The sequence below is a fragment of the Globicephala melas genome, chromosome 17, assembly GCF_963455315.2.
Source record: "Globicephala melas chromosome 17, mGloMel1.2, whole genome shotgun sequence".
NCBI classification, from domain to species: Eukaryota; Metazoa; Chordata; class Mammalia; order Artiodactyla; family Delphinidae; genus Globicephala; species Globicephala melas.
This window is the reverse complement of record NC_083330.1, coordinates 64,252,025-64,278,067: the sequence shown is the minus strand read 5'-3', so window position 1 is coordinate 64,278,067 and position 26,043 is coordinate 64,252,025. Positions and strand designations below refer to the sequence as shown.

Here is a 26,043-nt window from a genome sequence, read left to right as displayed (position 1 = left end):
TTTTTAAAAGTGACTGGGCCCAACACTCTACAAAATACATGCCCAGTTCTCCTCAAAACTGCCAAGGTCATGAAAAACAAAGAAAGATTGAGAAACTGTCACAGACTACAGGAGGCACAACAACTAATTCAATGTCGTGGTATCCTAAACTGAACTGTAGAACAGAAAAGGGACATTACCCTATTTTCTGTGTTTCTTGAATGGAGCACTTAGGTTATTGAAATGAACCTTTGGTTTCAACCAGAGTGGGATACGTCTGGGGAGACCCTGAGAAATAGTCCCATGGAGAGCAGCTTCAGATGGAACACAGACTCCTTCAGACATCTGGACGTAAGACCCAGCCTTTAAGCCCTCATCCTTTTCATTCTCCAAGCTACAAAATGGGTCCATCTCATCAGGTATTAACCCTTAGCAAAGAGCAGTGGACATGAAGGGTACCTGGGGCCACGGTAAGAATAAGCTCACACGGGCCCTTCACAGCATGGACAGCATCTCACAGTCTCTTTTACCTCTCCAAATTCCTTGCAGAGGTAGGGCCAGCACACACATTTTTGTTGATGCTGCTAACAGAAAATGAGATCCTACACAGAAACACACACAGCAGGGACTTGTCTCCTATATACACCTGTATTCCCTTGGCCTGGTTAGTGTCTGTATAGTAGGCACTCAATAATCACTTATTTGGTGAATTAATTAGTTTATCAATCAACTGCTGCCCATTGGCACTGATGACATCTTAAGAAAAGGTGTTACAAGGTCCCCATCCAACAGTCTCAAAGTTTTATTCACATTTTTATGTTTTTTATTTGGACCTCTCCACCTCATTCAAATAGTCACTATATGTCCCAAATATACGTCACAAAAGAAGAATTCCGTGATCTTGTTATTATTTTTCCATTGATTAAAAAATAATAACAATTGATGATTTTTGACAAGGTTGCTAATATCAAAGGGGAAAGAATAGTCTCTTCAATAAATGGTGTTGGGAAAACTAGATATCCAAGGGGAAAAGAATGAAGTTAGAACCTTATCTTACATCATACACAAAAACTAACTAAAAATGGATTAAAGACTTAAAAATCTAAAACTGTAAAACTCCTAGGAGAAAACACAGGGAAAAAGCTTTATGACATTGGACTTGGCAATGATTTCTTGGATATGACAGCAAAAGCACAGGCAACAAAAGCAAAAGTAGACAAATGGGATTACATCAAACTTTAAAATTTTGTGCATGAAAAGACACAATTAACAGAGTTAAAAGCCAACCTATGGAATGAGAGAAAATGTTTGCAAATCATGAATCTGATAAGGAGTTAATATCCAGAATATATAAAGAACTCCTACAACTCAACAACAAAAAATCAAATAACCTGATTTTAAAATGAGCAAAGGACTTGAATAAACATTTCTCCAAAGATGATATGCCAACAGCCAACAAGCATATGAAAAGATGCTTAACATCACTAATCTTAAGGGAAATGCAAGTCAAAATCATACAGAGGTACCACCTCACACCCATTAGGATGGCTACTATTAAAAAAAAAAAAACAGAAAATAACAAGTGTTGGTGAGAATAAGGAGAAACTGGAACACTTGTGCACTGTTGGTGGGATTGTAAATGGTAAAAAACATGTAAAACACCATAAAAAACAGTTACGGCAGGTCCTCAAAAAATTAAAAATAGAACTACCATGTGACCCAGCAACCTACATCTGGATATATATTCAAAAGAATTGAAATTTTAAAAAAAAGAATTGAAATCAGGTTCTTGAAGAGGTATTTGCACACCCATGCTTTAGCACTATTCACAATAGCCAAAGATGGAAGCAACCCAAATATCAATTGATAGATGAATGGATGAACAAAATGTGGTATATACATACAATGGAATATTATTCAGCCTTAAAAAGGAGGGAGATCCTGTCAAGTGCTATACAACATGGATGAACCTCAAGGGCACTATGCTAAGTGAAATAAGCCAGTCACAAAAGAAGACAAATACAGCATGATTCCACTTATATCAGGTATCTGAAGTAGTCAAACTCGTAGAAACAATAAATAAATGGTGGCTACCAGGGGCTGGGGAGAGAAAGGAAAAGGGTGTTTTTCTTCAATGGGTAAAAATGTCCATTTTGCAAGATGAAAAGGTTCTACAAATCTATTTCACATCAGTATGAATATACTGAACACTACTGAACTGTATACTTAAAATGGTTAAGATAGTAAATGTTATGGTTTTTTAAAAAAATAAATTTTGAATTCATTGATATTTGGGGGTTGGGGGGAAGGCGTATTTCCTTGTTTGGGGCCTGTGCTAGAATCTTTGTCTCCCAAGGTCCATTTCCACATCACCTCTTGACCTCATGGCCATCTCCTTGCTCCTGGTCCCTCGCTTCATTTGTTTACCTCTCACTCATGGCTGCTGAACCTGTCTCTTGTATTCACTGATCATGTGGCCTTCACCTCTCCCTTTCTTTCTTGCCCACAAATCCTACAAGATTTGGTCTTCTTCTAAGTACGCCAGGGAATCCCCTGGAAGCTGAATGTGAATAGCCAGTAATCAACTTATTAAATCAGACGCTTAACAATATTCTGCATTCAAGATATTAATGTCGAGTTTAAAGAGATTGATAAAACACCTAATGCAAAAAGTGTCATATTACAAAAGCACTTTAAAAATTATTCCAAACATGAAATAGCATTTAAACCCCATTATACTAACAATCTTATGATATTAACTTCCACGCATTATCTGGTGGGAAGGTAAATTGGTACAAACCTTTAGAAAAGTAACTTGGCAATATGTTTTGAGAATCACAGAAATATCCATGCCCTTTAACCTATTAACCCCATTTCCAGGAATCTGCTCGAAGTATACTATAAGAGAAAAAAAAGGCTTATGTATAAAAGATGTTTATTTCCAAGTTATTTATGTAACTGCTGGTGGACATAATCAAAACATACTTTGTTTTTCTCCCACCATCCCTCCAAAAATTTATTCATTTGAGGGGGAGTGCCATTAGGAGGAAAAAAGGGGCTTGTCCTTGACTCCAGATGACAACTATTGCAGGACCCTGCCTGCTCTGGTCACTTCCAAGTAATGACAGTCTGATGTCACATCAAGTCACAAACATAGTCTTAATAGAGTAATTCCATGTGTCAGGTCATTATATTAATCAACAATTCAGTTTCATCCCAACGCTTTCCCCCCCCTTCCCAGCTAGAGCCAGTTGTTCAGTGAGAGGTGTCGGGGTGGGGGAAGGGAGTCTCATATGCAATTTCTGCTCCCTTCCACGACTCTTTCACATTCCCTCCCCCACTCACTAGCTGCTGTTCTGGATCCCATGTCAAAGTACCAATGGTGTAGACGGAAATGGTTATGCCTGGAAATACTTTAATTGGCTTGTGACTGGCACCATCGTAAGCCAACTTCGTGCTCTCTGGGCTTCGAAGCTATAAAAAACTGCCTTGTGCACTTGTGCACTTTTCTTGCTTGTGCACTTTTCATGGGATCTCTGGAGATCCCCATCTCTGGGAACCGCTCCAGTTTTAATTCTCAGGACAAAGGAGAAGCATTCCCTCTCAGCTGCCACCACCCCCTCTACCCCAGGCTCCCTGGCAATCCTCTCCATTCAGACTTCATCATTTGATTTCCTCTCACCCTCCCAGAAAGTATGCTGGGCAGGACTTAAAATGACTCCCACTGGGACTGGATAAACTGTATATAGGTATACGATTAAATACTACTAAGCTATAAAAAAGAATGAACTATTGATACATGCAACAGCATGGCTGGAACTCAAAGCTGTTATTTCTGCTGAGTGAAAAAAGCCAATCTCAAAAGGTTACACACTGCATGATTCTACTATGTAACACTCTTGAAAACGATAAAATTATAGTGATGGAGAAGAGATTAGTCATTGCCAGGGAATAGGGTCCACTGGAGGGTCTGACTGCAAAGACGGAATGTGAGGGAGTTTCTTCCTAGTTATAGGACAACTATGTATCCTGACTATGGTGGTAATTACATAAATCTACAAATCTATACATGTGATAAAATTTCATAGTAATACATACACACGTGAATGTAAAAAATGATAAAAACCAAGACACTGTACCAATGTCAATGTCAATTCCCTAGTTTTGAAAATGCACTATGGTTATATAAGATGTTATCATTGGGGAAAGCTGGGTGAAGGGCACACGGGAACTCTCTGTTTTATTTTTGCAACTTCTTGTGAGTCTTAGAGGACTTTTTTAAAATATATTTTTAAAAATAGCTCTAGCCTAGTACTCTCTCTCCCAAGTGACTCACATTTGAGTCCTAGGAAACACTCTCTCATCCTTTGCCCCAACAAACCCTGGGAGGGCAAAACCAAACACCACCCTCTGTGTCCTGCTGCCACAGGCAAGTCTAGCCACTTCTCTTTTCCCCCAACAGTAGAAAAAAAAATCTCAAGCTCAATATGTGGTCCTGAGGAAGCCCCCATCACACACTTTCAGGTAAGGAGGTAGCATCCAGGCCTTTCCCCTGGGGAGGGAGGGAGGAGTCCCAACATGCAATGCTCTCTCCAATAGCATCTCTCCACCCTCCGTCCATTTCCACACGCCCACTTGTGTATTCAGTCTGGCTGCAGGGATCCAGGACTTAGACGACAGGTCCATGAGAATTCCCCTGGTGTAGTGGATGCTGTGGTCTCTGCCCAGATCTCCCCACAGGACTGAGGCCCTCACTGCCACCCTGAGTCTCTTTGAAAATTGGTCTAAACTAGCTATCTTACCCAAGGTCATGGCCACTTCCCAGGGGCAATCTGCATCCAATGACTGGTAAAAAGACCCAATCTCCTTGCCCCAATAGGGAACAATTCTGCAAGACCATCTCCAGAGCTAGTAGAGGGCCAGCTGAGGCCTTTGTAGTGACTGCATCAAAGTTCAACTATTCCTTCTTCCAGCGCTACTTCCTTTATTCCTCCATAGGTGTTGATCCCCAAACACTCTTCAATAAACCTCCTGTACAAAAATCTCCATCAGGAGGCTTTTCCGAGGAACCTGACCTGTGACACTTGGTGAGTGCCATACATGATTATCAGTCTCACTCTCACTTTGCAATCTGGTATCTATTGAATTGGTGCCTGAGTCAAAATTGAGAAAGGAAAAGCCCCGCCTAACACCATGTTATGCTTATAACAGGAATAACCAAAGAGAAATTAATAAATCATGAAAAATCAGCTTCACGGGATAGTAAATAGCCAGTAAAAATTATGAACATTTTGTACCAAAATATTTCAGAAAAATGACCATGATCTAATATTAAGAGAATACAAAATTGATTCTGGATCAAAATAAAAGAAAAAGAAAAAGCAATAAAGGACATCTTGGCAATATTCGGGGAAATCTGAATATAGACAATGTATTAGATAATACGGTTTCATCAATATTAACTTCTTGGACATGATGATAATAGTATTGTGATTAGGCAGAAAACTGGTTTTGTTCTTAGGAAATCCTATTGAGAGAGAAAGAGAAAGAGAGAGAAACTCTTTCCGGTAAAGAGCAAGAACTCATGCCCTGTAGCAATGTTATTCCCATTCCTGGGCTCAATGCTCCCCCTTGTGTACCAAGAGAGCAGAATGCATTCATCAAAATGCATTTTAAAAACTCCCCTGCACAGTGGGAAAGCAAAGCTCCAAGACTTCTAGAGAAGGCAAAGTGTGGCACATTTTAATGCACTCTCTCCAAACCCCTGACCAACAGTGTAGTTCCCATTCCCCAGCTTGCTGTCCACGTGTCAAAACCTGAGCTTCAGTTCTGGTGGAGGGAGAGTGTGGTTGGCCAAGGGGTGGGGAGGAGGGTACCTACAGCCTTGCCTGTGAAGGTCATGGGCTCCAGAGTCAAATAACCCGGGGGCTAAATCCCACCTGGTTCACTTACTAGCTGGGTGATTAGCCCCATGGTCTAATTAAAGTTCAGTAAGTATTAATCAATTTTTATGATCTACTAACCTATTCTTGAGAGATCCTTAGAAGTCCTACTGCCTTGTAAAGCACAGTTTGAAAAATACTGCCCTGGAGTATCTGATTTGTAGAGCTTACTCTTGGGTGAGAACCCATCTTATGTTTTTCCTACAAAGCTAAGATTACTCATATTAAAAACAAAAAATAAATTAAAAAAAAAACTCCCCTTACATGCACTGAAAAGGACTATTTCGTTAGGTTTATCTTTCCTCATAAGTGATTTCCAGAAAAAGTATTTTAGTTCTCCACCAATTTTTCTGCTCGCCGCTGTGCCTCCTCTGGGTCTTCTGCTTTTGACCCTCTCACCATGGTCTCCTTTGAGGCAAGTCGCCCTCAGGGCCCAGGCCAGGATGTCTGGAGACTCTCGTCCTAGCTCCAATGTCGTGCACCTGTCTGCCTTTGCCTCCGCCTTCCTCTTGCTCCGTCTCTTCCTTTCAACAAATCCTCACTGAGCATCTGTCTGTGAAAGTCACTGTTCTTGTTGATCTTGGTTACAAAATGATCGGGATCATAGTTTCTGCCGTTTATTAGTTTATACTGGAGTCTAACTGGCCAGACTCTAGTAGGAAAGCCAGACATGTAAAAAGACTCAGGGAGTTGTTACAGCAGATACAAAACATGGTTAGCAGAAAATAACCTCAGGAGCCCACTGGGTTTAGAAGAGCTGAATTAAAATCCTAGATTTCCTACACACTGGATTTGTAAGCTTGAAGAAGTGAAATAACCTCTCTGGGCCTAGCTAGTATCATCTGTCAACTGCCTTAGGCTGGGAAAGCAGACCTTGAGACGGGGGATCCCAGGAAGCACAGCAAGGAGTGGGGAAGTGAGTCAGGAGAGGCAAGAAAGCAGGTTGCTGAGCAGGTGTTGAGTGGCTAGCGGGGGCTCGACCCTGCTGGGGACGCCTGGGAGAGGGTGCAGCACCCCACTCAAAGCTCTACCCTTTGAGGAGAAAAAAAGCAGAAGCATTTACCCACCAGCTCCAGCACATCAGCAGCTGAAGGCTGCTCTGGGCGTGTTAAGTCCTCCCTGCTTCCAGCCTGCCTGAGCCAGGGCCAAGTGCATTAGGACCAGGGAAAGCCCTTCACGGACGCACAAGGGCTTCACTCAGGTGAGGAAGAGTAAGGGGAGATGGGCACTACAGGGGAGGGAGGGATTGACAGCATCTGCTACACCTTCTAGAAGAACTGTTTTGGCGGACAAATGTGAGACTCGGGAAGCCCTGAGCAGAGTATGTGGCGGATGCATTAAACGCACCCGAACGTAAAAGTGTGATGAAGCATCTCCTCTATGCACCCCTGCATGATAGAGCATCTTAAGCATGCTCTTATCTCCTTGTTTCCTCATCAACCTTCAACTGGTGTGAGCCCAACCAAATCCTCAAAACAAAATCTCCCAGATCCATCCTTCCTCCCATTTCCATGACGGTCTCCATAGTCCTGACCCCCATCTGTTTGCATGCGGAGGCCTCTTCTCTCTGGTCTCCCCTCTGCCAGCCCCCACCTGACAATCACAGCTCAAGGACACCCTACAAGATGCTAGTTTCCCTACATCTCTCCCCTGTTTAAGAGCTTGCCCCCCGGCCCCTTTTTTTCCTACAAGATTAAGCCCTGAATCTCATCTTGAGGTTTGAGGCTCTCATGCAGTAAAGACACCCCACATTCCAAAGACAGGCCACCCCATTACTTCCCTAGGCTCTCACTTTTATAATCCACCCAGCATCTCAGCCCCGAGACCAGCTTGAGAAGCAGTGCCCTAATTTCGCCTTTGGATTTATTCCAATGTGACTGTACTGTCATCTTAGGGGCTAGTAATTCTGGAGTCATACCCAGGTTCAGATCACGTTCGTTTGAGTAGTAACTGTGCTCCTTTGGAAACATTGTCCACACGTGTTTCCTCATCTGGGAAACAGAGATAATAATAATCTCTACTTCATAAGGCTGTTGTAAGGATTAATCTTTTCTTTTTTTAAAATAAATTTATTTATTTATTTAATTTTGGCTGCATTGGGTCTTCGTTGCTGCACGCGGGCTTTCTCTAGTTGCAGGGAGCGGGGGTTACTGTTGTGGCGCGCAGGCTTCTCATCGCGGTGGCTTCTCTTGTTGCGGAGCACGGGCTCTAGGTGCACGGGCTTCAGTAGTTCTGGCTCGCGGGCTCTAGAGCACAGGCTCAGTAGTTCTGGCGCACGGGCCTAGTTGCTCCGCGGCATGTGGGATCTTCCCAGACCAGGGCTCAAACCCATGTCGCCTGCATTGGCAGGCGGATTCTTAACCAGTGCGCCACCAGAGAAGTCCAAGGATTAATCATTTTATACACAATCAGTAGCTTTGACCAGTGCCTGCTACAAAATGAGTGCCCAATAAATGTTGGCTATCACTATGGGTTCCCGCAAGGGGTAATTTTAAGATTCTTAAGAGAAATCTAGAGACATCTACTAAGAAGGTTTTCTCTCTGCATGAGCTCATGCTTCCTGAGCCTTCCTGCACCCAAACTGCAGCTCAAAGCCATATAAGGCACCGAAACACCCTTCACCAGTGCACAAACAGCTCGTCAGCCAGTCATTTAAAGGTCTCACCTTTATTCACAGCAGTCAAATCAAAGGTTAGAACAGCTGGACAAAAGGCTAAGAGCAGTATAATAGAAAAACAATTTGGGGAATTCTTCCTCGTTCCTCAGTCTCTTGTCACGTGAACACTGCCAGCAATCTCTGTAAGTGTGCGCCACACATCCCGGTTTTTTGTGCTGCTGGTCAATGCAGCTTTCACTACAGACAACATCTGAGGCTGTACCTGTTAAAAGCTGTGTTTGTTTATTAAAAAAAAAAAGTCATGTGGGTAAATGTTTGAGTGAGAGAAGGTGTGGTTTATACATTTTTTATTTTTAATGAGTAATATGTTCACGGGACTCACGACTCTTAAAAACACAAAGGGATATACGATGAAGTTTCCCTCCCTCCTCTGACACCAGCCACCCAGTTCTCCTGTCCAGAGGCCACTAACATTACCAGTTTGTTTTGGATGTTGGATATTCTTTCAGATATTCCACACAAATACATATTTTTTCTCTTTTAATGCACTTTTTCACTTGCTTTTTAAATTTAATTTTACTAAATATCTAATACATGCAAAAGAATATAACATAAGCTTAAGATAAAGAATAAAAACACCACTACTCAGCATAAGAAACATAACCTTCCTCATTTGTTTTCATAGCTTCATAATGCTTTCTTCCATAGCTATATCATAACTCATTTCATCAGTCCCCAGTGGGTGAGCCGGTAGGTGGTTTCCAATGTTTTGTTGTTACACTGAGTAACCTTGTTTATCCATCATCTTACATATGTGCAGTATATCTGTAAGATAAATTCCTAGAAGGGGAATTACTAAGCCAAAGGTATGCGCATAGGTCATTTTTTACAAATAAATTATCTGGATTGCCTTCCACAGAGTTTGAAACAAATTGATTTTTTTATTTTTGAAAATTTCCAAGATGCCTAGAAGTTTAATAAGTGGCAACATCATTTAATTGACAGAGCTAAGAGGATGGGAAAGCGAAAGGGTCACTTTAAAGTGACATTGTTTTTTAAAGGATGCACTAAATATCTTTTCTGTTTCACCCTGAGGTAATCATACAAAACAAGCCCTGGCTTCTCCTTCAATACTCAGTAAAGAGTCCAAGTATATACTTTATTCTGGTTTAATTCCTGTAAGGATTGATATTGTTCAGAACTGACCAAAATAATTATTTCCCGTAATGAGGTAATTATGTAATCAAGTTCAGCAACACTTCTTTGTAATTTTGTTTACTTAAAAATGCCTAATGCAGGGCTTCCCTGGTGGCGTAGTAGTTAAGAATCTGCCTGACGATGCAGGGTACATGGGTTTGAGCCCTGGTCTGGGAAGATCCCACATGCCACGGAGCAACTCAGCCCGGGCGCCAGAACTACTGAGCCTGTGCTCTAAAGCCCGCCACCCACAACTACTGAAGCCCTCACACCTGGAGCCTGTGCTCCACAAGAGAAGCCATAGCAACGAGAAGCCTGTGCACCTCAATGAAGAGTAGCCCCCGCTTGATGCAACTAGAGAAGGCCCGCGGGCAGCAACGAAGACCCAAGACAGTCAAAAATAAAATTTTTTTTTAAATTAAAAAAAAAAGGCCTAATGCCTAAGATATTTAAGAAGTACATCTTGCATTCCAAGTTTTGAAATAAAAATCCCTGTTATATGTAAGTTCTCTTGACATTCAATAGCATCAGGAACAAGCAGGATGACTATTAACTAAAGTGTTTATCTGGAAGTACAACCACTGTCAGATTATAGGAAGCTATGAAATGGAATTTGGCATTGGCGATTCATGTAAATAAGTACAGTGAGTTAAAGTGACTTACTCAAAGCCAACATTACTTCTAATCACGAATCCACTTACAGCAAAAGAAGTAAGTCAATGAAGTGGCGCCCCCAGGATTCTCTGGTTTTACAATGCTCCCCATAACCCAGAAGTAGCTGATCTTCTGGATGGTAGAATAAATGACCTATTGAAGGCTGAGGCACAGTACCAGCTGGGAGACACCACCTGGTGATACTGAGGTCCTGTCCTAAAGAATGCAGTAAGCCATGACGGTGCTGCCAGAATTCATGGGTCCAGGCACCAAGGGAGAGTAGTGAAGCATCTCTGGCTGCTACACCCAATGACCCTGCTCTCCAAATGTTTGCTTCCCTTCTCTGTGACTTGGAATCAAATCCTTTTCGGCTTCAAGCAACAAGAGTGACTTCTGTTACCTGCAACTGAAGCCTGACTGGTATGCTTACTGAATCAGCATCCCTCAGGGAGGGTTCTGAGCATCTGCCTTTTTTTTTTTTTTAACAACCTCTCCAACAAATCTTAAGCTAAAAAAGTTTGAAATCAATTGATAAACATTGTTTGCAGTAACTACAAAGTTGGTTAATTCAGGTAGATAGCTTTGAAAGACACTTTGCCCAGGCCACGGGGAAACTGGATGCCCCATTCCTGCCCCACGATAGAGAGCACCTCTCTAGCAACTGGAATTTGCTTACAGAATGTGGAGATGAACTGGGAACTGGGTAAAGATGATGGCAGCCTGGTCCTAACGTGGGATTATCTGTATTCAAACCTTGCCTCTGCCACTCACTAGCTATGTGGCTTTGGGTAAGTTACTTTAACTCACTGTGCTTTGGTTTCCCTATCTGCAACATGGGGAGAGTAACAGTTATCTACCTTACATTGTTGTTTTAAGGATTAAATGGGTTAATACACATATAGGACTTAGAAGGGCTATCTAGCACCTACTAGGCACACAGTTAAGTGTTAGCTATTCAAAACACGTTACCTTTCAGAGTTATGAAAAATTCCCTCTCTCTCTCTCAGACACACACACACAATCTCATCTGAGCCTCAAAATAACTCTTTCTTAAGTGAAGCAATGAAGGGCCAGAGAGGTTAAGTGACTTCCTCAAGGTCACACAGCAAGTGACTAACAAAGCACAGCTACAATGGGGACTGAGGACTCAAATCTGATTTTTCCTGTATTCTGAGTGCAGGCACTAGGTCTCCTCCACACCTGGCCCTGAGGAGGTCACACACAGCTCTGCACCCTGTGGGCCTTGGGTGGGAAGTGACTCATCCATTGCCCATGGTTCTAGAAACGGTGTGTGCCAGAACAGTGATGTTAGTAACATTTTGCCCCTCAATTTCTTTTCAATGTTCTTCCCAGAAATGGCTCTAAAATACCAGATCCCCATGGAAACCACAGGAAAGATTGCCTACTGACTCTAAGTGAAATTCTGCTACGACTGCTCCCTTGATAACAAATGGATGTTATTAAAAGCCTGGCTCTAACAGACGCCTGCCGTAGCTCATGGTGAAAGCCATGCTCTCCTTCGACTGAGAGGGTGAAAGAAATAGTTACTTCTCTGATGCCAGGCTATGTGGTCAGCTTAGAAGGAAGGAAAAAGTAATGTAATCCCCAACTGTCACGACCAGACACACAGGACAAGGTGCTTTCAATATATGTTTGCAACAGGTGACCAGAGTGAGGAACCCACCAAGAATGTGACAGTGACAATGATTCAATCAACTCGTGATAATCTCTGCTATCTCTGGAAGTCATCTGTAATGTGCTTTCTAGACCAAAAGGTGAAAGAATAGTAAGGCTTAGAGTGGAGGCTTGCGAGACTGCTAAAGAAAAAGGACAGTACAACCTAAACGAGAATTATATACCTTTTCTAAACAGTACTGTTTGCAAAAGGACAGGTATAATCTGAAAAAAGAACAAAATCCAGTCAAAGGGAAAAATGCAAAGAGCAAGAATTTAGCAGCACTTTACCAGCATTACCCAGAGATCCTGCAGGGGATGGGAGGAGACCTGACCTTCCAGACCCCTGCAGTAACAGGAGTTGTTCCTTCATTAAATACTTGAGGCACGTTTGTTGCGTGCCTACACTGTGGCAGACACTGTACTAGGCAAGGCAGAGAGAGCTCACAGGCTAGTGAAAAGAAATAGAAAACAGACTTTACACAAATAAATACACAAAATCATTTCAGATAGTGATAATTGCTATGAAGGAAAAAAGTGGTGAAGTAGCCTGACACTGACTGGGGCAGGCAGCTTCCGACACATGACCAGGGAAGGATTAGTTGACCTGTCAGGGAGCTAACAGCCAAGAGAAAATACGGGGCGAAAGGGTCAAATCAGAGCAAATGGAATGTGAGGTCCCTAAGGAAGGAATGAGTTCATCCTGCTCGGAGACAGAAACGTCACAGGGGAGGCAGGACGGGGAATGGCTGGGAGTGGTGGAGCTGGAATCACAGAGGCAGCCAATCAGACCCCGCAGGGCCTTGTGGGCCAGAGTAAGAACAGTGGATTTTACCTTAAGTACATGTTGAAGCCAGTGTGAAGTGGTGATGCTGGTGGTTTTAAAGAAGGGAAGTGAGATGATCTGGTTTATATTTTTAAAAGATCACTCTGGCTGCTTTGTGCAAAAAACACTGAAAGGTGGGAAGGGGACAAGGAAAAAAGGAGGGAACCTATGAGTGGTGGTGGCAAGGCTTCTCCACGACCCGGATGAAACACAGCCGGCCCGCTCTCCACCGGTTCCACATCTGTGCACTTTTTTTTTTCCTTATTTTTATTTATTTTTTTAATTGGGGTATAGTTGTTTTACAATGTTGTGTTAGTTTCCACCATACAGCGAAGTGGAGTTCCCTGTGCTATACAGCAGATTCTCATTAGTCATCTATTTTATTCATACTAGTGTATATATGTCAATCCCAACCTCCCAATTCATCCCGCTACCTTTTCCGCCCTTGGTGTCCATGCATTTGTTCTCTACATCTGTGTCTCTATTTCTGCCTTGCAAACAGGTTCACCTGTACCATTTTTCTAAATTCCACATATATGCATTAATAGACGATATGTTTTTCTCTGACTTACTTCACTCTGTATGACAGCCTCTAGGTTCATCTGTGTCTCTACAAATGACCCACTTTTTATGGCTGAGTAATATTCCATTGTATATATGTACCACATCTTCTTTATCCATTTGCCTGTCAATGGGCATTTAGGTTGCTTCCATGACATGGCTATCGTAAATAGTGCTGCAATGAACACTGGGGTGCATGTCTTTTTTTTTTTTTTTTTTTTTTTTTTTGGTACACGGGCCTCTCTCTGTTGTGGCCTCTCCCGTTGTGGAGCACAGGCTCCAGATGCGCAGGCTCAGCGGCCATGGCTCACGGGCCCAGCCGCTCCACGGCACGCAGCATCTTCCCAGACCGGGGCACGAACCCGTGTCCCTTCATCAGCAGGCAGACTCTCAACCACTGCGCCACCAGGGAAGCCCACATGTGTCTTTTTAAGTTATGGTTTTCTCTGGATATATGCCCAGTAGTGGGATTGCTGGGTCATATGGTAATTCTATTTTTAGTTTTTTAAGGAACCTCCATACTGTTCTCCCTAGTAGCTGTATCAATTTACATTCCCACCAACAGTGCAAGAGGGTTCCCTTTTCTCCACACCCTCTCCAGCATTTGCTGTTTGTAGATTTTTTGATGATGGCCATTCTGACCAGTGTGAGGTGATATCTCATTGTAGTTTTGATTTGCATTTCTCTAATGATTAGTGATGTTGAGCATCCTTTCATGCGTTTGTTGGCCACCTGTATATCTTCTTTGGAGAAATGTCTATTTAGGTCTTCTGCCCATTTTTGGATTGGGTTGTTTTTTTGATATTGAGCTGCATGAGCTGCTTGTAAATTTTGGAGATTAATCCTTTGTCCGTTGATTCATTCACAAATATTTTCTCCCATTCTGAGGGTTGTCTTTTCATCTTATGGTTTCCTTTGCTGTGGAAAAGCTTTTAAGTTTCATTAGGTCCCATTTGCTTATTTTTATTTCCATTACTCTAGAAGATGGGTCAAAAAAGATCTCGCTGTAATTTATGTCAGAGAGGGTTCTTCCTGTTTTCCTCTAAGAGTTTGATAGTGTCTGGCCTTACATTTAGGTCTTTAATCCATTTTGAGTTTATTTTTGTGTATGGTGTTAGGGAGTGTTCTAATTTCATTCTTTTACATATAGCTGTCCAGTTTTCCCAGCACCACTTATTGAAGAGGCTGTCTTTTCTCCATTGTATATTCTTGCCTCCTTTGTCATAGATTAGTTGACCACAGGTGCGTGGGTTTATCTCTGGGCTTTCTATCTTGTTCCATTGATCTATATTTCTGTTTTTGTGCCAGTACCATACTGTCTTGATTACGGTAGCTCTGTAGTACAGTCTGAAGTAATGGAGCCTGATCCCTCCAGCTCCATTTTTTTCCCTCAAGATTGCTTTGGCTATTCAGGGTCTTCTATGTCTCCATACAAATTTTAAGATTTTTTTTGGTTTTAGTTCTGTGAAGAATACTATTGGTAATTTGATAGGAATTGCATTGATGAAATACAGCCGGCCCGCTATCCACAGGTTCCGCATTTGTGGATTTCAATCTGCAGCTTTCCACCCACGGTTGGTTGAGTCCACTGATGTGGAACCCATGGAGGGCCGACTGTATTGTGCCATTTTACATGAGGGAGCAACCATGGAGCGTGGTATCCGTGGGGGATCCTGGAAACAATCCCCCACAGGTACCAAGAGATGACTATACCTCTGGGGGTATCCAGCTTTCTTTCCTCCATCTTAATGCTGAGGAAGGCTGCATGAACCAAGGGATGGATCTAGTCAAGAACAGAGCAGTGTCTGCCCTGCATGAGAACAACAGGCCTAGAGGACAGGTCTCTGATGTCCCTAGAAGTCTCTCTGGAGGGCTAGAAATGGTAAATTTGTTCATTATAAAGGCAGAACTGGGTGACGGCCAGGTTCAGAGCTGTCCCCCTTGACCCATGTCCCCCTCCAGTACTGCCCCACTTCTCTGTTCCTTTTACCATACCACTCTGCCTCCTTCTTCCCTTTCCCTCCTGAACCATTCCAAGTAGGCTTTCATCCCCATCACTCCTCTGAACTTGCTCTGAAGACATTGCCGAAGCCAACGGTCATCTCAGTCCTCAGCTTACTCAACTGATCATCAACATCTGATGTGTCAGAGCCCTCTGTCCCTGCTGAATCACTTTCTTCTCTGAGCTTTCCTTGTCTTCTCTTCCCTCCCTGACCAACCCCTCCCTCTGTCCTCCTTCTGGTGTCCCTTCATCTCCTGACCTCTAAATGTAAAAGCTCCCAGGGCTATGTCCCCCTACTTCTTTTCTGTCTACACTCATTCTCTCAGTGATCTTCTGAGTCCTGTGCCTTTAAATACCGTCTATTAACTGAGGTCTCCCCATTTCATACTCCCAGCCTGAACATCTGCCCTGAATCCCAGTCTCCTTTATCCAACTCCTATCTGACATCTCCTCTTAGACATCGAACTGGCATCTCAAATTTAAGATTGTCCAAAATAAAACTCCTGACCTTCCTCCCCAGAAGCGGTCCACCCACCATCTTCTCCAATTCGGTAAACAGCAACCATTCTTCCACACACAGTATGTGTCCATTGTCTGTCTTCTCCACCAGAATGTGAGCTCTATGAGTGCAGGGGCTTGTTTTCTTCACTGCTCAATCACCAGGGCAGGAACAGTGCTTGGCACCTAGTAGGAGCTATTTGTTTGAAAGGATAAAACACTTCCTCAAGAAGCCTCCCAACCCCCTTTAACCAGCTAATTTCCCCCATTACATGTTCTCATAGAACTGGTACCATTCCTTGACAGCACTTTCACAGTTGCAATTGTACAGCCATCTGTGTGTGATTCTTTGATTGATGTCAGTCTCCATCATCAGCCTATAAGCTACAAGAGAGCAAAAGCTATTCTGGTTTCAGTTACCAGCATCTAACCTGGAGCCTAAGGTTACAGAGTAGGCCCTCAATAGATAAAAATAATAATAAATATTGTTAAATGAATAAATAGGTAATACAAGCTATGTGTCCTCTCTCCAGGAAAATATACTCATATACACACTCAATGTGTGTTAGGACTCCAGGTTAGGAACCCTTTGTCTTAGTCCATTTGGGCTGCTATAACAAAATACCACAGACTGGGTAGCTTATAAGCAACAGAAATTTATTGCTCACAGTTCTGGAGGCTGCAAGTCCAATCAGGGTGCCAGCATGGTTGGGTAAAATCACAGGTCGCAGACTTCTTGTTGTGTCCTCACAGAGCAGAAGGAGCTTCGGGGGATCTCTTTTCTAGCACCACTAACCCCATTCATGAGGGCCCCACCCTCCTAATCTAATCTAATCACTCACACACACACACACACACACACACACACACACACACACACACACACACACACCACCTCCTAATACCACCACCTCTGGGGGTTAGGATTACACCATATGAATTCGGGGAGTGGGGTGGGGGGATACAAATATTCAAGCCATAGCACCCTTGCTATATTACAAGGGGCTAAATTTACTCTGCAGTTCACCATGGTGAAATACAGGGGTATGGTGTATCGTTCCTTCCCTCTGTTTCTTCAGTCATGGCCCACAGGGAAGTAGATACCCTGACAAAATGTTCTCATTAGTTGGGACACTTCTGAATCCTCTTCTTAGAAACGGCACAAATAATGTCCAAACAGGATTGGGAGGGAGCACAGTGGGACAAAGGGCAAAAGAATAGGCTGAGAGAGAAGCCCTCCCACAGCGCATTTCTGTCATTTCTCTGCCAAGAGAAAAAACGGTGGTAATAGTTGTCTCACAACCAAATTCAACCTAATCGACTGACTGCAGCTGTTTTATGTGCACAACTACACATCATTTCATCGATTTTATAACTAGCAGCGCTAATGGAAACACACTGAGAGAACCTCATAAATATATATTCGTTCATGTAGCAAATGTTTATTGAGCATCTACTGTGTGCCACATGCTGAAAGATAATGCAATATGGGGGACTACTTAGCACCTTTTGCCCACACTGAGTATCAGAAGCTGGTCTATAATATTTACAGCACTCAGCCTGAACACCTCACTGCAGTTATAACTAGACAGCTTCTTTCACTCAGTGTCCTATGAAGGTGGCAAAAGGACTTGCTCAGAGAAACTGTCACTAGCCTCCAGAATGAGTACTATAGACTCAACTATCTATTACTGATATACACCTACAACTAACTACTACACAGAAGAGGCAATAGTGCCAACATAAGTCTCCAGCTCTTGCTCACTGAAGAGCTGATGGTAACCCCTAACTAGGGGAACTAAGTGAATAATTCTAGTTCAGGCTGGATTTGTCTTCTTGGTCCTAGGAATGCTCATGTGTTCCCAAATTTTCTGGTTCTGTACTGGAATAATCACTTCTTCCTTCAAGATCCTTTTAAATAATTACAGAAAAGTCCTTCATTTTGGTTTATACATTTGTTCAAAGTGCAATCTTTAAGTACCAAGTCTTTACCAAAAGATTTCTATACAACAGGCTCCTCAAAGGCTGGCCCTCTGCTTTACATGCTAATGAAAGTGAGGTAATAAAAGACATACTAATAAAGGACAGAGGTTCTGTCCCTTGAACCAGAGCACTCTGCATGTCTCCTCTTAGGACAGTTCTGCCTCATTCATCAGGGCCAAACTTTGCAAATAGCAGGCATGTAATACATGCTGGGTGGGTGGATAGAGGGAGTGAGGGAGGGAGGGAACCTGCCTGTAACTTCTAACTCTGTTCTCCAAATATATTCAAGGCAAATGACTATGACTTCCCCTTCCCCGAATGGTAAGTACCTGGTATGTCCCAGGCTTCCAACCACCAGTGAGTACAAACTTTTCACTTTTACAGTAATCCCAACTCTTCATGATTTAAGCACATATTCACCAAAATTAAGTCCAGCTTTTTAATAAGCATTCTTCACCAAGAACTTCTATGAATTGTCAGGGGTGCTTGCTATTATAAACTGAATGTACGCAAGCCCCCCACTAGCTTGTGAATCCTATATAAGGTCATTTTCTACTTCGAAGTCCTGATGAGATGGAGACACGCTCAGTCTCCTCGCCTTCACAAGCCCCCGTGCTCCCCGCTGGTATCAGCATCCTTCTCAGGAAGGCCCTCCTCCCCTCTGCCGGGTTCACCCTGGCTGTGCCCAACCCCACACGACTCCCGGAATTCATCACACACCTAGAGTCGACCACTGACCGACCAGCCTTGACCACTGATCAAGGCAGGCTTCACTGAAGATGAAGAAACTACCACTGACTTGTATTTGGAGAATGTGCAGACTTTCGCTTTATCTACTGAGGTGAAATTACACACCCTGAGCTCTGAGGAAGAAGTCACTGAGGCCACCGCTGATTATCACTCTCTTCCCACAGAGAACTTTTGGAGTAAAGATTGGAGTAAAGAACTTCGGAGTAAAGAAGACGTCATTGCTGGTTTTTCTAAAGAGCCTATGACTGAAGCCCCAGATGAGCCCAGCATCTTCATGGGAAGCAACAAGTCCAGCTCAGTGTTTTGTTTTTTTCAGAAAATGAAGCAGATTCTCCACTAGCTGTGACCATCACTCTACTAACAACTTTCTAAGAAGATTCTGAGCTTCTGAACAAGGTTACCATTCCATTATAGGAGTTTGAATAACTGTACAAGAATAGTGAGACATATGAGGATAAACAGAGTGGCAGGAATTGTACACAGACAGAAGAGGTGCCTCTCTTAACCATGCCCCCATTTAACATAGGCTCAATAAGTGTTTATTTGAATTGAACAGCAACCAAAAAACAGTCCTGATGAAATGGGGATTCACAGAAAATCAGAGCCACAGCCTTCAGGCTTTATCATGCTTCTGCTCCATTGCTCTGAGCCAACCACTCAACCACCAGAATTCCAACCTCTCAGGCCACTGGCCTCCACTGTTCTCCTTTGATGCCCAAGACCAGCTACTTGCAAGGTTCCCATAGAGCCGTGTTGGGGCCCTAGTGACACAGTTCTTTCCCTTCATTCCCAGAGGACAGGGCTTTCAAGAGGGTGAGAGAGCAAGTAAAGGGGTGCACCGCACGAAGGGTGAGCAATGAGGAAGCACACCTCGCACTGTACCTTCCACCAGTGGTCCCTCTAACCACCAGGCCTCGTTGCCAGGTCTGGTCCACTCACCCAGGTGTCTTCCTCACTTAAGAGTGATTTTCCCTCAGGAATCTGTTTTCCTCTCCTCTAGCTAGGATAGCTCTGAGGACCCCTAGTCCATCAGACAGGCCCACACATGTCTGAACTGTAAATGAGGACAGGATTCATTTGGCTTCTTTCCCACAAGGCTCTCGAACCTCATGCAAAATAAGAGGTATGGATGGATATCTGCATTCGGTGTTCCTGAACATTCTGCAAAGGGCAATAATCCCACAAACACTCCAGGACACTTAAGGGGCAGCTTGCACGAAAACACCACGGATCAACTCCACATGGAACATCACAAAGTCTCATTTCCAACCCAGTGGAAATACCCTGTGACAAGTCCTGAATGGGCACTGTATTAACTGGGGAGGGCTAAAGACTCACCAATGGCTCTGTGACTTAAAAAAAAATACACAAGTGTGTCTCTTATGGAACAGTTCTACAATATACTTTTCAGGCAGGCCTGCAGCTCGGCTCCATGGGGTCATTCAGGAACCCAGGTTGATGGTGGCTCTGCCATCTTCAGTGGGTGGCTTCCAAAGGTCATTCTAGTCACCATCATACCACCCAGCAGGAAAGGGGGGAGAGGTGTGAAGGAGTGGGTGGGCAACGTCCCACAAGTCAGCCCTGTAAGTGACACACACCCCTCCCCTTACATTCCTACGGTGAGAACCTGGTCACATGGCTATACCTAGCTGCAAAGGACACTGGGAAATGTAGTCCCTGGCAGAGCAGCCACAAGGCCAGCTGCACCTCTGTGACTCTGAAACAAGGGACAGCAAACTGTAGCCCAGGGGTCAAATCATCAAGCCCCCACATCAAAGTTTTCCTGGAGCCCAGCTGCATCCATTCATTTACATATCGTCCATGGCTGTTTACCAGCTACAAGGTCCAAGTTGAGCAGCTACAGCAGAGACCTTATAGCCTGCAAAGCCTAAAATATTTACTGTTTGGCCCTTTATAGAAAACATTTGTATCCCTTTTTCTAGAAAAAAAGGAGAATGGATTCGGTGAGACAATTAGCAGTCTATACCTCCAAAATTTATCTCAGAAATTGCTATAAAGACACATGGCCAAAAATACTCCTGGAACCTTTTTTTTTGGGGGGGGGGGGTCATACCAAAAGACTACAACAACTTCAGGACTGCTCAATTATGGACCATGCACACCACAAACTACAGTGTATCCCCCCTTAAAAGGAGAGAGGAAATTCAACATGTACTGATTGGAAAATATCCAAATATATTAACTTTAAAAAGTAAAATGCAGGGGCTTCCCTGGTGGCGCAGTGGTTGAGAATCTGCCTGCCAATGCAGGGGACACGGGTTCGAGCCCTGGTCTGGGAAGATCCCACATACCACGGAGCAACTAGGCCTGTGAGCCACAACTACTGAGCCTGCGTGTCTGGAGCTTGTGCTCTGCAACAAGAGAGGCCGCCACAGTGAGAGGCCCGCGCACCGCGATTAAGAGGGGCCCCCGCTCGCTGCAACTAGAGAAAGCCCTTGCACAGAAATGAAGACCCAACACAGTCAAAAATAAATAAATTAAAAAAAAAAAAAAAGTAAAATGCAGAACAATACTTTTAGAGTGTTACCATTTGTGGGAAGAAAAAACCCCCAAAATTTAATACATACATAATGCTATATGCTTCCATGGGCATAAAAAAATTCCTGTAAGGATAGAAAAGAAACTGAAAACAGGTTTCTGGGTAGGGAAATCAGAAAACTGAAGGTAAGAACGGGAGGAAAGAGTACTTTTCACTATATACCTTTTTATATCTTTTGCGTTTGTACAATATGCATGTGCCATCTATTTTTAAATAATTAAAAATTAAACTGAGAAAAACCACACACAAAAAAGCGTTTGTCTTTACTTCCACTGCTAACAAACCCTTCCTCTGAAAAACACAATCACTTGTAAAAGCCACGGTAATACCCACAATCAGGTACGGTCAGTTCTATTGACCTGGGAGCCATTTTATATTGTGTATTTGCTTTCCCGTCAGATTCTCAGAGATACCTTATTTCTCTTATTTTCATAGTCAACTACAAATTCTATTTTAGTCCCCTGCTTTTCTTGAAAGTTCCTCTTTCCAAACAGCATTTATCAGTATTTATTCAGTTCTCTCACACATACTGAGTATAAAGAGAGGCAAACCTGACCTCAGAGAAAAATTAAGCACAGAGAGACAAAAGAAACAGTTCCTGATAAAATCAACAATTCTGATGAAAAATCTTGCAAGGGAGCTTACATTTCAGTTAAAAATGACAGCGACCCAACTCACACAAACTGAAGAGAAAAAGGAACCCACTGGTTTGTATAACTGGCAAGTTCGAAATTGGGGTTGGTTGGAAGCAAAGAAAGATCCAGGCTCTCAGAAATGTCCTTGGGGCTCCCGCTCTGCTCGGGTGCATTATGCAAGCAGGCCTTTCTTCTGTGGCAGTCAAGATACCCACCAGCAGCCCCAAACTCCCAGTGGCCCTAGCCCAGCAGTCCTGATGGACAGAGAATTATCCTCTCTTAATGTCAATACAGCAATTCCAGAGAACACTGTGACAGGCTATTCCTAGACTTGTCCAGGGGTGGGGTCTAAGCCTGGCCCGGTTTAGGCTACATGCCTCTATTTATGGGCCACTAGGATTATATACAATATATGACCTACACAAAGAAGAGTTCCCCAAAGTGTACTGTAGGAGTGGTAGGTAGAAATAACAGATGTCCTCTATTGCTTCTAACAAGTCATGACAACAGCCACTGGATATGTTAACATAACTATAAACCTTGCTCATCACACTGGTTAGAAGCAGGGGGTTTTCAATTTCAAGGCAAGGTGGCTGCAAAGTTCAAACTTACACACACAAGATTGTCTGACTGGTCTGCACTAGACATAATTTTGAATACCAGATTGGGAACTGCTCATAAATTGACAGGGGAAAAAAAACAAAAACAAAGCTCCAAAAAATGCAATTTGTAAATCAGATCACAATCCTTTGGGGTCTCTGAATTCCTTTTGCTCAGGGCAAAGTATTTCTGTGGTACAACCTGCCAAGATCTATCTTCTTTAGTGTAGTCACATACTTTTTAAATGACCATCTAAAACTCAACAAAGTTATCTAAGTTTAGGGTCTGTATTTAACTCTAAATTATAAAAATAATTTAGGTTGTATTTGTATTCCTCTTACCAAAGTTGATTCACTTTCTCCCAGCATCTTCCAGGTCAGCCAAGCCAAATGGATATATGGTCTTTCCTTAGACTGACTAACTGACTGACTCCTGAGGAAATGATTGCAGGTGTCCCTCCAGAGCACAAGGCAGAGGATTTGAATGGAAGTTCCAGAGTAAGCAGAAGACTCATCTAAGAGCAAAAGTTTGCACAGCCCTGTTATAAGAAACCTGCTCATTTTTACAACAGAACCATGGAGGACGTGAATGAGAGCTAGTGCTATATGCTGGTTTAATGCCAAACATCTTTTATCTGGAATTATATGATGAAAGCCAAATTTCCAAAACATCTTCAGGAAGGAAGACTGATCAAAGTATTTTAAAGCAATGGTTCCCATCTATAATTGAGACATTCTTGGGTATCCCAGATTATCAAAGAGGGACACAAAATCTTCAAAACAAAATTAATTTAGGTCAATTTTATTTAAAAACATATATAAATAGGCCAAGCAACACTTAAGCCTGAGAGGGCTGCAATCTTTGCTAAGAACAGAATGAATGGTCCAGAAAGACTAATACTTATTGCTGATTGGGCTCACAACGTCAGCCCTCTTCAGGCAGCAGCACAGTCACTAGCAAACATTTTACGGGCACCTTTTATGGGCATTAGAGATTCACAGAGCAACGGGCTACAGCCCTACCCTCAAGGAGCTTACAGTATAGCTGGAGAGACATGAACCATCCAAAACAGACACAAAGTCCACACATTTATCATAACAAAAGCAATTACTGGCATAAGTCTTCACATTTTTTAACAAAGGAGCAGTAGGAATATCTGAGCAACTACATCAAGTTTCAACCTGACATACCAAAAAAAAATTTTCTATCTATTCTTTTGTTCACTTATGCTTCAACTCAATTGAATTAAAAGAGGAAAGCATAATTCCAAGCCAAATGTACCATCATAACATTTGCTGTCTCAGATGAAGGGGTGGATTGTTCACGTCCTAGAATTTCTCCATGGCACTACATCCAGAGGTCAAGTTCAGTAGTTCTGACTGCCAAACCGATGTACAAATTCAGACAGTGAGTAGACGGCTCCCCATCCCACCTCAGGATCCATACTGATAAAATCATTCAGGTTCATTTTGGAATCTACAAAAATACATGAAAGAAATGTCCACTGAAAGCACAATTCTGGCTTAACAGCAATAAAACAACCCAGAAGACCAAAAGTAGGGAAAATTATTCAAATGTTTCATAAGGGGTCAATATCACTTCTCTGGTATTCTTGTCTCAAATGTATGACATCAATCTAATCATGACAAAACATCACACAAACCCAAACTGAGGGACACTATTCATAGTCAATGACCAGTACCCTTCAAAAGGGTAAAAGTTGTAAGGAAGAAAAAAAAAAAATTGTCACAGACTGAAAGAGAATGAGATGAGGAGACATGACAACTACATGTAATATCCTGAGTTAGATTCTGGACCAGAAAACAGAAATAGGAGGAAAAGTTACAAAATTTAAGTAAGGTCTATACGTTAACAGTACTGTGTCAATATTTTCCTACTGATTTATTATTTTCTTGATTTAGATAATTACACTATGGTTTTTCTCAGATCCCCCTGGAATCTGAGTAAGGGGTATATAGGAGCTCTCTGTACTGTTTTAACCAATTCCCTAGCAATCTAAAGTTATTCCAAAATAAAAAGTTAAATGAAAAAATGCATAAATAAGCAAACTGCCAGTTTACTGGATACAGCTGCCAATTTACAGGAAATACAGAGGATACAAAAGGATACAATCAGCAAAATCCAGACCATTTCTCCCAGATTCATTTCTTCAACAAATAAATTACAAGAAAAAAAAAAAAAAGAGTGGGACTAGGAATCTCTACATATTAAAAAAGACCCTAAAGAGACACATACCAACCAAGCACGACGGGGGGGGCTTTATCTGGACCTTGATTCACATGAACAAACTACATGAAAAAAGATTATGACTTCATGAGATAACTGTGATAATCTCAACACTGACTACAGAGATATATGTTGATTTTAAAGAATTATTGTTAATTTTTTTAGATGTAATAATGGCATTGTGGTCACGTATTTTTTAAATTAATCCTTATATTTTAGAGATCCATACTGAAATATTTAGAGTTGAAAGGATATAATATCTGGAATTTGCTTCAACATAATACAAGAAGGGGGAAAGTAGATGGGATATAAGTGGATGGGATATCAGCCATGAACTGATAACTGCTGAAAGTCTACTGTTCTGCCTAGTTTTGTATATGATTAAAATTTTCCATACTACAAATTTTTAAGTGTATACAGGGATGCTTCTACTCATCAAAGAACTGTTATGGGAACTGCACTTCCACCATAAACTGCCAGAAAAGTGGACAAAATATATTTAGCAACTGTTTCCAGACACCAGACAATGGGCAACACACGACTGACGGCTAAGAAAAGAGAAACAAGGGCAGGAGCTGTAGGATCCCTCCAGCTCACTGCCCGGAGGGCTGTTTCCAGACCACAGCACGGAGGCAGGGACACAAACAGCATGGGAGTTTTTCCCGCCAATGGGAAGACAGAGCTCTAAGTTCAGGAGGGCCTGGCAGCTACATGTGAGGGACATAGTGTGGGAGAGGAGAGGACTACGCAGAGAGTGTCCCGGATTTCTGCAGAGGGAACTCACTCCTCTACCCCTAAGTCTTTGGTTAAGGACTAATCTCATAAGGCCAGGAAAGAAGCACCGTAAAGCAGTCAGTCTAATAACTCCCAGAACTTCCATGGTCCCCACCAGCCAGGGTAGAGAGAACTCACAACACCTGGGCATTTGGTAGAATCCTCAGAAGGGTCACACCAAAGCAGTGGGGCTAAATTAGCCCTGGGTGAAAGGCTGCTTCAAACCTGCACTAAAAAAGCCTAAAACCAAGCCCTGAAAGGATCCAGCTGACCCCCAGGAATTTAAGTGCATGACAGAACCAAATCCAACACTGTTTTTAAAAGTACCTCAAATTCACAAAGCCCGGCACCCAACCAAGTATTACGAATCACACAAAGAAACAGGAAAATATGACTCAACGCCAGGAGAAAACTCAATCAACATTCACAGACAGAAACGACAGAGATAACAGAATCAGCAGACAAGGACCAGCTATTATAAACATGCTCTGTATACTCAAAAGGGTAGAGTAAAACATGAGCATGACAAAGAAGGAAATGGAAG

The 26,043-nt window shown here is 42.6% G+C and overlaps 1 protein-coding gene across 3 annotated transcripts in view; it reads right to left on the bottom strand.

Annotated features, from left to right (window-relative positions):
* Nucleotides 1-8,644: 8,644 nt before the first annotated feature.
* The window catches only part of NTAQ1 (N-terminal glutamine amidase 1), a 28,440-nt gene continuing 11,041 nt past the window's right edge, over nucleotides 8,645-26,043 (bottom strand). The window contains exon 6 of one of the 3 annotated variants that reach the window (XM_030875737.3): nucleotides 8,645-8,810. In XM_030875737.3, coding sequence (XP_030731597.1) covers nucleotides 8,776-8,810 — 35 coding nt within the window. In that variant the 3' untranslated portion in view covers nucleotides 8,645-8,775. Of the gene's footprint in view, nucleotides 8,811-16,828; nucleotides 17,214-23,251; nucleotides 23,955-26,043 lie in introns of those variants that run through there. The other 2 variants (XM_030875738.3, XM_030875735.2) reach the window with 2 other exon arrangements.